Source organism: Corvus cornix, chromosome 3, assembly GCF_000738735.6.
Source record: "Corvus cornix cornix isolate S_Up_H32 chromosome 3, ASM73873v5, whole genome shotgun sequence".
In the NCBI taxonomy this organism is placed as follows: Eukaryota; Metazoa; Chordata; class Aves; order Passeriformes; family Corvidae; genus Corvus; species Corvus cornix.
The window spans coordinates 31,012,140-31,026,243 of record NC_047056.1 but is presented as its reverse complement, the minus strand read 5'-3'; the positions used below and the strand labels follow the sequence as shown (position 1 = coordinate 31,026,243).

General features: G+C 41.4%; 1 protein-coding gene across 2 annotated transcripts; it reads left to right on the top strand.

Annotated features, from left to right (window-relative positions):
* The first annotated feature begins 10 nt into the window (after nucleotides 1-10).
* On the top strand, nucleotides 11-12,813 carry RNF8 (ring finger protein 8). 2 transcript variants are annotated; one of them, XM_039568902.1, is made up of 8 exons: nucleotides 11-214; nucleotides 2,520-2,648; nucleotides 4,143-4,883; nucleotides 5,979-6,041; nucleotides 6,413-6,502; nucleotides 7,682-7,789; nucleotides 8,753-8,964; nucleotides 10,799-10,930. In XM_039568902.1, exons 1-8 carry the CDS (start codon nucleotides 125-127, stop codon nucleotides 10,836-10,838), a joined length of 1,473 nt encoding a protein of 490 aa, XP_039424836.1. In that variant the 5' UTR covers nucleotides 11-124; the 3' UTR covers nucleotides 10,839-10,930. The 2 variants fall into 2 exon arrangements, with proteins under 2 accessions (XP_039424836.1, XP_039424835.1); XM_039568901.1 differs by having other exon boundaries at nucleotides 18-214; nucleotides 8,753-8,957; nucleotides 10,799-12,813.
* Nucleotides 12,814-14,104: the final 1,291 nt, after the last annotated feature.

The window sequence follows — 14,104 nt, the reverse complement described above, 5'->3', positions numbered from 1 at the left end:
GCACGCGCGGGCTCCCGTCGCGGCCCGGGCTCAGTCAGGGGCGGCCGCCCCGTCCCGTCCCGTCCCCGCCGCCTCCGCAGCTGCAGCGATCGCTCCGGCCGGTCGCGGTGGGCGGGCGGGCGCCATGGCGGTGCGCGGGGTGCCGCGCCTGGCCTGGTGCCTCCGCCGCGTCGGGGCCAGCTGCGACTGGCTGCTGCTGGAGGCCGGCACGCAGGTGAGCCGCGCCGGGCTCCGGCTCCTCGGAGCGGGCGGGTGGGCACGGCTCTCGGGACGCAGTTTCGGGGGTCTCCTTGTTTCTTACAGCGCTTCCCAGGAGGAAGAAGCACCGCCTCGTCCCGCTTAAGGAGCAGCCGCCGTTCGTGGCCGTTCGGAGGGGCCGCCCGGCCTCCCCTCCGGTAACGCCCCGGTAACGCCCGAGGGTGCTGGGGTCGCCTTGGCCAAGCCTTCGCTTGTTTATATCTTTAAACTGTGTCGCATTTAGATAGAGTTGTTCGTGTGACGGTAACGTAAGTGAGAAGGAAGGGAGTCTGTAGCCTAAGTAACAAGGCGATGCTTTGGCGAGGTTAACAGTACATAAGGCGTAAGGCATTCAGGTGTAAACGAGGTCACATTTAAATTGTTTGGTTATGTTTTGGTGCGGTACAGAAATAGCCGTTTTTTCAGCGATCGCGTTTTTTAATTGAAAAACGGGCCCCGGTATTCTTCCCTGAAACCCAGCAGGCAAAGACATGTGGTGAGGTTGGGGCAGTGTAAAAGGATTGCTCTTCTGGTGGTCAAAACCAGATAGGTAGTTAGGTGGTGTGGTGATGCTGTGGCCAATGCCTTTGTGCTCACACACTGCAAAAGGCACCCATCCTTAAGCAAATGTATACTTTTGTTACTTTCCCATCATGGACTTGAAACCCTGAGGTGTGCAGACATGCTCGGTGAAGGACTGGAGGTAACACATCTGGAGAACTTGCAGCTAGGGTGCTGATAATTGTGTAGAGAATCCAGTTTGGGATGTTACTGCTCTGATTGTCTGCACAGTGGTTGTCAGAGGCAGCAGGGAGGCTGATGGCATTCTGGTGCTGTAGGTGTGGCCAGGCCAGAGAGTGCAAACAGCTTTTGCTGGGGATTTAAATCATAATCGTAGAATATCCTGAGTTGGTAGGGACTCACGAGGTTCACTGAGTCCAACTCCTGACTCTGCACAGGACAGCCCTAAGAATCACACCACATGCCTGAGAGTATTGTCCAAACACTTCTTGAACCCTGTCAGGCTTGGTACTGTGACCACTTTGGTGCCGAAGGACACTGCTGAGGTGTGGGGGTGTGCTCTGACTTGCCAGTACTGCTGTGAGCAGCACTGAACTCCAGCAGGCGAGTGGTAACATCTTGGACCCCTGTTTGCTAAATGAACTTGATCAAGAGGGAGTTCTGTGACTGGCCCTGCTTTCTCTCACTCGTATTGGTGTGTGAGGCCCTGCAGATGTGTGTGACTGGGCCCTGAGGATGCCACTGCAGGAACAAGTGCAAAGCTGATTTTATGTTTGAATCCCTATGAAGAGAGGAGTCTTTATCCATTTGAGTCTCTGTACCTCTTACATATGCAATCCATGTTGACGGAACACTAATCTATATGAAACATTTAAGTGGTAGGCACCAACGTGGTTAAGTTTGCTTTTGTCATCTTATTTTGCTTCTTTGCCTTTGGTTATGACATGGGAGTCTGAGTTCTTGCTCTAAACTCAAGGTGAGACCTGCTCAGGTAGTGCAGTGCACAGATGAATTGAGAGAAGTGTGCAGAGGAGGCAGCAGAGAGAGGGAGAGCAGGGGTGTGCTTTAAATGGCAATCTGAAATTAGATGAGATTTAATAAGATACTGTGCAATGGTACAATTAAATTATGTGCCTTCTTCCAGAAGATACTATTAGAGTCTAATCCAGTTATTTAGATTACTTTCACTACTGGTTATGGCCTGCATGTAGCTTAGATTCTGAGCCATGAGATCGATGGTGGGATTTACAAAAGTATCATGTATTTAAAGCAATTTGGAGTGTGCACTTTTTTGATGGCACTTTCCTGGGCTATTTTTCCCTGTATCTTTCCTGATCACAAACGGTTGAACAGATGCAACCAGCAAAAGAAGAGGGTAAGAAGTAATCTTGAGACCCACACGCAGTACTGCTGGTTTGAAGAAATGGTGTTTGGTTAGGTAATGACTGAGGTGGGACACAGATGGTTTGTGAGTGGCTTTGAGCAGCTTTGCTGCTGAGGAAGATTTCCATGAAACCAAGGCTGTAATGTGCCTCAGAGAAATCAAATTTTCCTCAGTGGGAGAGAAAGATAATACTTAAAACTTTGTAAGTTTCCGTTTTCTATCTACTCTTAAATGAAAGAAAATCATACTGTGCCAGAATTTTTGGAAATAACCATAAGATGTTGATCTAGATTTTTGCTGTACTTAAATTGAAATGACATAAACTGAATTTACCATGTCATTGCTGATTGCAGTTACTAAACTACTTTATTTTTAGGTAACCATAGGCCGAGGATTAGATATCACGTACCAGCTGGTGTCAAAAACCTGTCCCTTGATGATCTCTCGTAAACACTGTGTCTTCCAGCAGAATGCAGAAGGGCAGTGGACTGTCAAGGATAACAAGGTACAGAGACCAGTTGAAGACCCTGTACTGTGAGATTCATTGAATGGAATCCATTGTTTGGGATCTAGCAATGTATGGGCTATGATATAGTATGATATAAGTGTGATAGAAGTCCATGGGAATGTGTCTTGCCTGTTGTGCACTTCCAGCAGGAAATTTCAGTCTGCTGCAGTTGGGATGCAAACTGTATTACTTTCTGTATGTAGACCCACCTCTTGGTTTAGCATTTTTCAGACCATTGTGGCCCTGCCAAGGGCACTTTGCAGTCTGTGAACCTGTTTTGTGTCGCTTTCTTAAAAAATACCCTATGAATTTTGACATAAAATCTTATCTTTTCAAAAGGATAATGTTCTTTAATTATAATAAACTTCAACAAGAATCTAGTGTTAGAAAAACCATGTTTCATGTTGTGTTCAAACAAGTTTCTCCTGAAAGTTCTTCTCAGCTGATTAGAATAAAACATGGATGTCAAAGTCCTCACCTGGGTCTCACTTTGACTTCAGTGATCTGGTTTTTTATGTCATGATCTCTCCACTTTCTCATTCAGTGTGAAAACTGTAAAATGGATTATTTGCTTTAAAACAGCACTGGTAGAACAAAAATGTTCAACACGTCATGCAGATTTGAAGGATGTTTGGGTCAGCAGCAGATTGGTCAGAAAGGAATGGAGTGGCTACTATTAAAATTACACTGCTCTTAAACAAAAGCCTCTTGTAGTACATGTATAAACTTGAAAACTTAATGGTACTGCATGATAGAAAACATCTACCATAGATTAACTATTAACACTTCCTCTGTATCATCACTGTTGACCAGTCGGTCAGCTTGTTCCACTGGATCTCGTTGAGATATGTCAGTTCCTAGTGTTTCTGCAATTCATCATGATCACAGACCAGTTTTGCTGTTTTTGAAAACTATTTCTTAAGCTAATATTAAAACCTTTTTTGTGCTTTGAACATTATCTCTAGAAGAACATTTTCCTTCTTCCTTATATTCTCCTTGTATTTATGGAAAACTTTGTTTCCTTCAAGGAGTATAACCAATGCTTCTTTTTCTTTCCTGTTTTTTTCCCTGGAATTTCAGGTAGCATTCATTGTCAAGAATAATTACTGCAGTATTCCATGTTCCTGACAATGATCTATTGTGGAGTCTTTTTATTAGTTAGTTCTTACTTCTGAAGTTTTTGTGTAGGTTTTTCCCCTCAGAGTTCATTGTCTTCCTTCTGCATAAGCATGTGTGTCAAAATGTTCTTGGTGCTTGTACACAAAATCTATAATGCAAGAATAATATGCAGTAAATAATACAATGCAGTAACTGTAATAAATGGAACACTGAGCCAATAAATTGGATATTACAAGGTTTATTTAAAGAGGTGGCTTGTTCTGATTGAAGCACTGAAGAGGTTGGCTGTGTTTATTTACAGTTGCCAGAAATAACTTGCAGAGGACTCTGTAACTACATATTAAATTTTGGTGATTCTGTGTTTATTGGCAGAGTCTAAATGGAGTCTGGCTTAACAAACAGCGCCTGGATCCATCAAAAGTCTATCCTATTGCTGAAGGAGACCGTATCCAGTTGGGAGTGCCTTTGGAAAACAGAGAGACTGCTGAATATGAGTATGAAGTAATTCAAGACGAATGGGAGAAAATTAGACCCTTTTTAGCCCAAAGAAGTGACCTGGGGAAAGCTAAGAGTTCAAGAACTAAACGTAAATTTAGTTTGGAGGAATTGGAGACATCTGCATCAGAAGGCCCTTCAAACTCCAGATGCAAAAGAGACAGAATGTCCTGTGACAATGAACCTTTGGATAAATCATGGGGACAGGTGGAAGAGGCCAAACGGCTAACAGAGAAGATGGATGTCAAGCTGCCCTCTCCTGGACCCAGTGAGGGCGATAGTGGTCCAGTGCCTGGTAGCCCTGTTCACTCCAAGAAAGCTGTGACTGTCCCCCAGAATGACCAGAAAGGCTCCAGTCTTGCAGAGTCGTGGACTGGCTTGAAAATGCTGAGGAAATCTCTAGTAGATACAATGAAATTAAAGGTCAAAGTGCAGGAGAAGCAGACTGCAGTTCTAAATGTGAAGCAGAAGCACAGGAAATGTGATCAGAAGGAGATCCTGGTAATGGAACAGGAGCTGCAGGAGTTGCAGAACCAACTCTGCATGGAACAAGAGCATCAGCAGCAGCAGGTGGAAGAGCTGGAGAGGACATTCTGTAAAGAGCAGCAGAAGCTAGAGGTATAGTGGTGGTAATAATTTTGGCCTGTGTCTTCACATTTATGGAATGCCTCGTATAAGGCATTGATCCAAAATAGCTCTTGAACTATACAGTAACATAAATAGTGTTTGTGTGAATTACCTCTGCTAAAATTATCGTGGAAGTACTTTAACTTAGTATGTAACACAGTGCACGTACCAAAAGAAAGTGCAGAGACAGAAGAGATTTGGCTGCATGGGGAATTTAAAAAAGGTGCAAAATAAAGCATTTCAGTTGGTAAAGAAGCATGTTTTTAAATAAAAAATGAAAGTCTTTGCCTGATCTCTCATGGTTATGAAGAGGACAAGTTGAAAAGTAATAACTTTAAGTGTGAATTTCTCTCAGTATATGGCTGAAATAATGCCCAGTTTGCATGGCAAATGCACTGTCTTTACAATCAATGAAATACTGCATGCCTTAATCCTTGGAGGGAGGGAGATTCTTTTCCTACTTCCAAAAAACCCTTTCTTGCAATCTGTAAGTACCTTTAAGCAGTAAGTGTATGTGATGAGTTGCTTTTTTGCTAACAGACCAAAATCTGTTCAAACTTGAGACTGCTCAAAATCTGGTTTAAAGAAAGTAAGGCTTTGTCTTGGAGTGAGTTTAATGATTTATCAGTTACTTCCTTAAAGTCTTCCTTAATGTAAAGATACCAGTATCAGAAATACAGAAACTTTGGAGTTGTGTCCTTAGAAATAGTAGGAAGTTTACGTGGAGCTTTAGGTATCTCTGACCTCTTTGAATGTGCGCAAAGATAGAGTTGCAGCTTTTAAACCGTTCATGATCTCTTTGCTTCTATGAATACGCTGGTGCCTTTTGAGCTAGAATAATGCAGAGGTATTCCAAATAAGGAACTGTAAATGATATATCCATTTTAACTCTTCACAGTAAATGATAGCTCTAATTTCTGTTGTACACATGTAACACTAGAGCAGAACATCTCACCATTTGTTGAAAATCAGTGTTGTTTCTTTAAGCATATCCTCTAAAGAGAGTATGCAGAGCAGTAATTTTCTGTCTCTTAGGTTCTTCAAGTCTTTTTTTTTTTTTTGTCCCACTTCTTACTCCCCCCCCAGGGAGAAAAGTGGCAACAAGGGGAAGAGAATCTGAAGGAGCAGCTGGCCCAGGTCCTGCAAGAGGCAAGTGATTATGGGTCTAGGTTTGGTGTAACTGTGTAACTCAGATATTTAAATCTTTCCAAGTGCTGTGGCCTCTTGGTAGAAGACAAGGACTTTGCCTTACGTGACTGTAAAGCCTAACTGAAATGAAAGACTAACATGGAGGATGGAATGCAAAGTGTGATGGCACTGGGAAGGTCCTAAATAACTGGCAGTACATTCCAATTTTAAGCTATGGATAAACTGCCTTAACACCTCAACTCGTATGTGTTGCTGCTCTAGGAGGAGATTAGGAGAAATGAGTATGCTGAACCTTATGACTATGGCCATGTATTTTTAATAGGATAGCTTATAATGGCATTCTTATAACTTCTGGAATGGTATTATTACAGCATCGTGCTTTGATGGAAGAACTGAATCGTAATAAAAAAGATTTTGAGGAGATAATTCAAGCCAAGAATAAAGAACTTGAAGAAACCAAGGTAAGGAATAACTGCATTCTTAGTTTTATTCATAAGTGAAACATGATATGCTGCAGTAGAGGAAGTGGTTTAACATTTGCCTTGGCTCTGCCTGGATTCCTATAGTGCAAAATTTCTGTGTTTTGAGGTGACAGCTGACTCTGGTTTCCAGCACTGGGGGAGGAGGCACCTTGCCCTTTTCATAAATTAGTGTTGAACAGTTGTTACTAGATCTTTCTCGATCATGAAGAAAGCCCAAAGCACCTGAACTGTGCATTGTGGAAGAGAAGTGGGCCCACTGCACCTTTTCTTTAAAAAACAAACAAAAAACCCCAAACCAAAAACAACAGGAAAAAACCCACCGACAAACCAAAAGTGTTTGAAAAGTGAGGCTCTTCATTTTCAGTTAAAGCGCATTCAAATAAAACTGCAGTGTGTCAGCAATTCTATAAGGGAGTGTAGGACTGAAGCAACATGGAGTTTGAATAATGAATGAGATAAGCCACAGTTCTTCCTGCCCTTGACACAAAGTGATGAGTGGAAAATAATTAAGGAGATCCTTTCCTGTGTCTTAGTTTGGGAAATTATCACATTATCCACCACTGACAATTTGCTATGGTTTTTTAATGTCATCTTTGGAAATTTGTTGCTGTTTCAACTATAGCTTCAATTAGAAGAATTTTTCTGTTATTTTTAGAAGATGGAGCGGGTACCTAGCCTAATCAGCCTAATTTAACTCTTAACAAGTAAATAAAAAGATTATTGGGTTGTTAAATGCAAGTAAATGTTTTAAACTTCAGTGCTTCCTTTTTTAAACATTTGAGGTGTTTTGTCTGTTGAGTGTTTTGCTTTTTATATCAGGCATCAAAAATAAGTTGATTAAAGCCAAACTCTTTCCAGGAACAGGTTGAAAAAGATTCTGAAAAGATTGCTCAGGTGGTAGTTCCTTTAGGCTGAAGGGAATTTTGGTAATGGCTGCTGTTCTTCCTTCCAAGTTCTCTGTAGTGGATGGGAATATTCTCAATATTGCTGAGACTACAAAGAGGAGAGAGGTTACAGATCTGGGTGTATAATAGATCTCCACTCCACTTGACATGTGGAGATTTGCAGTATGATTTTCTTCCCCTACACACATACTTCTGCCAATTGAGAAAAACCTTGTTCTTTGTTGATACACAACCCCATGTACTTTTCCACTAGGAGGAGAAGGAAAAGGTGAGAGCCCAAAAAGAAGAGGTGTTGAATCAGATGAATGATGTGTTGGAGAATGAGTTGCAGTGCACAATCTGTTCTGAGCACTTTATCGAGGTATGTTTAAACCTGTATGGGTTTGCAGTAAAAAAGAGACTTGAGAAGCTTTCCATAGTTCTATTAAAGCAATATTTAAGCCTTTTTCTTTACTTCACTTAACAGTCCCAACAGACCCACAGTGAGTTATGGGAAAGAGTCGATCCAGAAATCTATTCTGTCTGCCCTGACTCTTTGCTTGACAGCAGGTTCAGCTTTAATGTCTCTACTTGCATAAACATGAGTGCTTAATCCTTGAATGCACATAAGTTTGGAGCACTTGCGTGGGTTTTTAAACTGGTGCTCTGAGTTGTTGCTGACAGCTACTTGGGCAAGAATTATTTTGTAGTGGGCCTTGCTTTAAGATGACTAGGGTTGGACTGTGTGAGGTTTAGATATTTGGAGAGGTTAGTAAAGGAGGGGAAGTACGGTATTCAATCAAGTCCTGAGATGTTTATATTGTTCAGATAAACTCTTTCTTTGAGAAATTGGCCTGTTTTCATTTGATTCTACAAGTAACAGGCTATGCTTGTCATGTAGACTGTTATTTTTGTTCTATTTTGCTATAAGTTCAGTTTCATGATGTTATGTTTTACTGTGGGAAACCTGATGTGTTAGCCTTGTTGTAACAGCTTAAGAGCTAGCTGAAATTTTAATTTCTGGTTTCTCAGTATATTAAGATGCTATTCTGAAGTTATGTGAGTTTTTCCATAATTTATCCTTTTCAAATTGGGGAAACTTGTAATAAAATTAATGCATTTTTGTCTGTTTCTGACTTGCTATGACTCCATTAACTGACTTGTAAAATGGCCTGACCTCTGGCATGGGAGAGTTTGTGTGTGACTCCTGCGAAGGCCCTAAAGGCTTTAGGCTCTCCAGTCCCTTTCCTTATACAAAATATTCATCTAACACTTCCCTGTGTTTTTGCTTGACAATGCCTGTGCGAGCATGCTGTGACCAGTATCCTTGTGCTGAATTCCACAGGCGGTCACTCTGAACTGTGCTCACAGCTTCTGCTCCTACTGTATCAATGAGTGGACGAAACGTAAAGGGGAGTGCCCTATCTGCAGGCAGGAGATCAAATCAAAGACGCGCTCTCTGGTGCTGGATAACTGCATTGACAGGATGGTAGAAAACCTGGATGTGGAAATGAAAGAGCATCGCCTGACCCTTATCAGAGAGCGGAAAGGTGAGAGGTGGGTGGATGTGGCATGACGAGTACAATCTCTTATTCCATCTATTTTGTACAACTTTCTTTGGCACCTATATACCAAGAAGATGCTCGGGGAATGCTGCAGAAACACTAAAAAAGTAATAATAAGATCTCTTGAATAACTAGCTTTACTGCACAGTAAAACAAAATTAATACAAATTTGGGAAAAGACTTCAATATGAATTCCACAGTCTGGTGGGACAGCTTAATTTAACCACGCTAAAGGTTATGCTCTTTCAAAGAGATCACTAAATAAAAGCAAAAATACATAGAATGGTCCTTGAAAAATTTACCAGGCACTTCTGATTAAACTGTGGAGTATATAATTACAGAAACTCAACAGACCTGACAAGAAGCTCTGAATTCTTTTCTCTGTGCTAGATTTATGTAGGAAATCTCTGAAAGAGACACTGGTATATCACGTAAATGTATGACTGAACTGACAGTTGCTCTGACATGTTTATTTTTGTGCAATTAAAGCCACTGTGGCTTATGGGCATAACGTCTTGTCTAGTTGTTGCTAAAATACTGTGCATGATGGAGATAGCTTTAATAAAACCTCCAGTATGGGTTATTCCTAATCTGCTTCTTTCTTCTAAATTTATTTCTAGAGCACTTGACACTGGTATCTAGGTGCTGAAATGTAGATGTCTTTTCCTGCTACCCCTTAAATTTCTATTGCTGTGTTCCCTTAAGTAATTGTCTTGTTTTCCGTTCATAGAGATGAGTGCATGATCCTTAATTTTGCAATGTATCAAGCCTTTTACCAAAAGAAAGGTGCTTTTGAAACCTTTCAGATGCACCATGGTGACACAGAATGACATCACTAAGCAGTGCTAGTTCAAGCCTAGTTACCTGTGCAACCCTCTCAGTCTGATTCCCTCAGGAAATGCTGCATTGCTCAGAGGCTGCATTGCTCAGCTACAAGAATTGCTTTTACCTCTGAGGCAGCCCTTGTGCAATGTGTGCATCTGCAGAGTGCCACAGCGCTCCTGAAGTGTCTCATCAGGTAACTAAGGGGCACTAGCTGAAGTGGTGCCTTCATTGGAGCCCATTGTGTGCTAAACCATGCTCTTCATCCTTGTTTGAGCAAAAAGCAAATGAGTTCACAACCTACCTTCAGAAATAGCTACCTGTAGGAAATCATTTAGATTCACCGTGACACGCTTCAGCTGGAAGCTGAAATGATTTCTCTGCCTTTTTTTGTTCAGTGATGGAAACATTTTGATTGAAATGAAGATAACTACCTGTCTATTTAAAATTAATTCTTAAGAAATATACCTGCTGAAAGAAGAATAATGTTGCAAGTGGCACTTCAGAAGCTGTTATGGCTTTCCAAAAACCTTTCTAAGAGTCTTAGTAGCCCCGGCACCAGAAGGACAGCTTGCAGTCTTAAACAGATGAAACTTTTGATGAGGCTGTAAGTGTCCTGAACAATCATTACTTGTTTGAGAGTCCCTTACACATTTTTTCTTTCCCTCTCTTACCTGTCAAGGCACTGTAATAGTTAGCCACTTCCATTGCCAGTTGTGTGCTGTGAAGGGGTGGAGAATGTCTCCTCCTCATCTGTGTTACCTTAATAAGAAAAGACATACAAAACACTTTAGAACACTTAAGAAAACAAGAAAACAAACCCCATACCTTTGTTCTTTTATGCTGAAAACTGAGAAGAAAAAGGCCTATGTCCTGCAGCTTGAAAGACCTATTGCAAACTGACAGTGAGAAGACATAGAATAGTTTCAAGGACAGGTAGTAATTTAACACTTGTGGGTACAGTGGTCACAGCTAACTTTTGCATCTGTGTGTTTTAAATGCAGAGAAACAGAATGTGATGGCGAAACCAGCCACAGACAATGACAACGGTGTCCCTTCTTCCACCTACTCCATCTTGTCAAGGAGCAGTTGTGAGAGTGAGGACTCTGAGGAGGATTCTTCCTATAGTGAAAGCTACTATGTTATCTGAACACTGTAACTGCAGATTCATTGCCTGTGTGCTACCCAGAACCAACCTAATGGTGTTTGGTTGACTGCTGCTGGAGGAATGGACTGGGCACCTGGAAGAACTCTGTGAAGAGGCTGGAGCTGGAAACTAGCAGCATTTGGAAGAAGGATCTTGTTTTCCAAATGAATGCACAGAAGCTTGATCTCTAAAACAAAATTGGGTTTGTGAGAGAACAGACTGCCATTATGCTGGCTAATTGGTATACAAACCTAAACTCCCATGATAGCTTGTGACCTGCTTGGTGTAATGAAATAGTTTGTATTGCATCATTGCCCTTTCCTTAGTGAATTACATGTTTACATGTGTACACCAGTTTCCCTTATTTCAGGCAGAAGAGGGAATGTCCCACGCCTTTTGAGAACTTGGCCATCCCCACCAGCAGGCAGGAGATAGGCATATCAGGAAGAAGTGCCAGTGTGGGTTTTCTTCTTGAATTTCATATGGCAGCAAGGGTCATCTCAGGCCTTTGGCATTGAAGGTAATAAAGGGTGGGACACAGACACTGTCGGCCGCAAGTGCATTGTAAGCTACCTGCTGGCCATTGGCTTGCTCTGTTTATGTAGCCCATTTTCCGTTAGATAGGGATGGAGGAGATGAAATCTTCCAGAGTTCTTTAGCTAGTGTTCTTCTCATGTAGTGTCTCTGGTTTGTTCCCTCTTCAGGCTTTTTGCATAAAGGGTTTTAGAACTGGGAAGCAGCAGTGACTTTAAAGACATATAATCAGCAGCAAGAGAGGAATCTCCACCTCTTCAGGTGCACTGCTGTCCAAATCACTGAAATGTCCTGTTGGCAGGGTAGGAAAGCAGTGTATGTAGACAACCACAAGGCATAGAATGAAGCCCTTCATTTTATTGTTTACAAGACATCACTGTTGAGCTGTGGGTTGTACTACCCTCACAGCAAATCACTCGTTCCTAAGAGACTGATCAAGTCTTGCCTCATCCTGTCATGTATTTGTCTATCAAGTTCCATTCCAGTGACTTATGCTTTTGACTTAGCTGTTACATGGAAAGAACTGTTACACTGTGAGAAGAGGATGGGGAAGCCCTTGTCATCTGTAATATATCTTTGGCTCTTCGTATATACTTTTTGGTTTCTATGTTTATTTTGTTTAAGAACGGAAATATAAATCCATTTCTGCATTAGTCTTCTTTGGTGCAGCCACTGAGATGAATGTCTTCTAGTTGTCTTTAGACTTCTTTGAGAAAACAGATCATCTCATTTAATAACTTTGTGTCACGTTTTGATTGCTGTACGCAGTGTGACTACTTTAAAGTTATTTCAAAGACTTTTGTATTCAGGAACTGATAAAAGCCAACCCAATCCTTCAGGACTGTGACTACTCTAATGCTAATTTAATAGCTATCATACCTCTTGCCTTCTTCCACCAAGAAAGATCCCATTAAAAAGGTGCATGAATGATGATGCTGTCCTAAGGAAGTAGTGCATTCTGACAAATTTGGTCAGTAGGATTTAAACAGGGGAGGCCTGATCTGTGGGCCAGGCAACTTGCTTAAAACTTTAGTGTGAGGTTTCTTTTGTGAAGGACACACTACATCTTCTGTATTCTTCTTTCTCTTTTAATGTTCACTTTCTGTATGTGCTCTTGGAAGTTTCTTTTATGAATAGATGCTTTCTAGAATGTGCAAGAGAAGAGCATTCCTCAAAATGCTCATGAAATAGGCTGATGTGGAACAGGTATTCCCGATGAAGAGGAGTAGAAGGAAAATACTCTGGTTCCATAGGACTGCAAATTCTACTCTGTAACTCTTCCATATTGCTGTGCTTTTCTTCTCATTTCATTTTGCAAAATACATATTTATTTTATTATGTTGGTGTTTATGCATATTGCAGAGAAGGATAATGCTTCCCTCGGTAACAGAGTGGTAATCTTCAGTTTGAAAAGAGTTTGTCCTCTTTTCACTAGAACACAAAGAATGTAAGTGGTGTATACCAAATTATTTTCGCTCTTACTGGTAGGTGCACAGTGTGTACACGTCCACAGAGGGAGGTTAAGTATTAATATTGTTCACTTACAAAAGCTTTTCACTGACAAAAGCAGACCTGTATATCTAGCAGTGTGCTCTCCTTTGCTCTAAGCTCTGGATCCTTTCTTCTACTTGGTTGTACTTGGATGTGCCCTTGGAGATGTCATGCCCTGAACTGTTACCTGTCTTGGGATGGCATCAAGCACTTCCAGATGTCAGGTTACAGCTGAGCTAGTCACAGATGATGCACGGCAGGTTCAAGACCTGCTGTTTTGCCTTGAAGACAGCTGTCAGGTAGCGTGATAATCAAACACTTTAAGAGCAATACACTGTCAGCATCAATGGAAGAGTTGGGAAGGGGTGCTAGTGAAATGGAACCATCACAGAGGGGTGTTTAACTCATGCAGATCTGTGGAGTCCGAGACCAATCTGACAATCTCGCACAAGAAAAATTTGCCTGTCACAGGTAGAGTGGGACCTTCAGACAAAGTTTATTGAAGAAGCCCTCCCATTGAGTCATGAGGTGCAGACAGGGCCTCCTTGCTTTCTAAAATCCTTCTCAGAGAGGAGCCTGGATCCAGTCTTAGCCCCAGACTGTCAGTGGTTTATGTGTAAAGGATTATATAGGTGTAAATGAACCTTTATACAACTTTGTCCTGGAGGATTTAAGGATGGCAAACCAGATATATAAATATATATGATTTATTAGGATAATGATTGGACAAAAAGATCTTAATCAGAATTATTTACTACACAGTATAGGGAGGTAGAACAGCTGTAACAGTGCACTATGATGCAATATTGAAGCAACTGTTTTAAAGCAATTGTATTAAAGCTAGGAAAAAAACAATTAAGTAGAGATGATGTTACTCACCCATACGAATGTGGACTAATCTCTTTTGCTTAGACATGGGAGCAACCTTGAGCAGCATCCCCAGGGAGAAATCTCCACACATACTCTCCAAGAAGGGGTATGTTAGAAGACCCTGCCCTTAAAATTTGGGACTGGGCTTTTATAGTATGAAGTTATTGATTGTCAATCATATGTCTCCAGGCCAGCTGTGTCAGCTCAGCAACTTTAGATAAACTATCAATAGTATCACTTGTTTGTTCCTTTATCTGGGTATTTTACC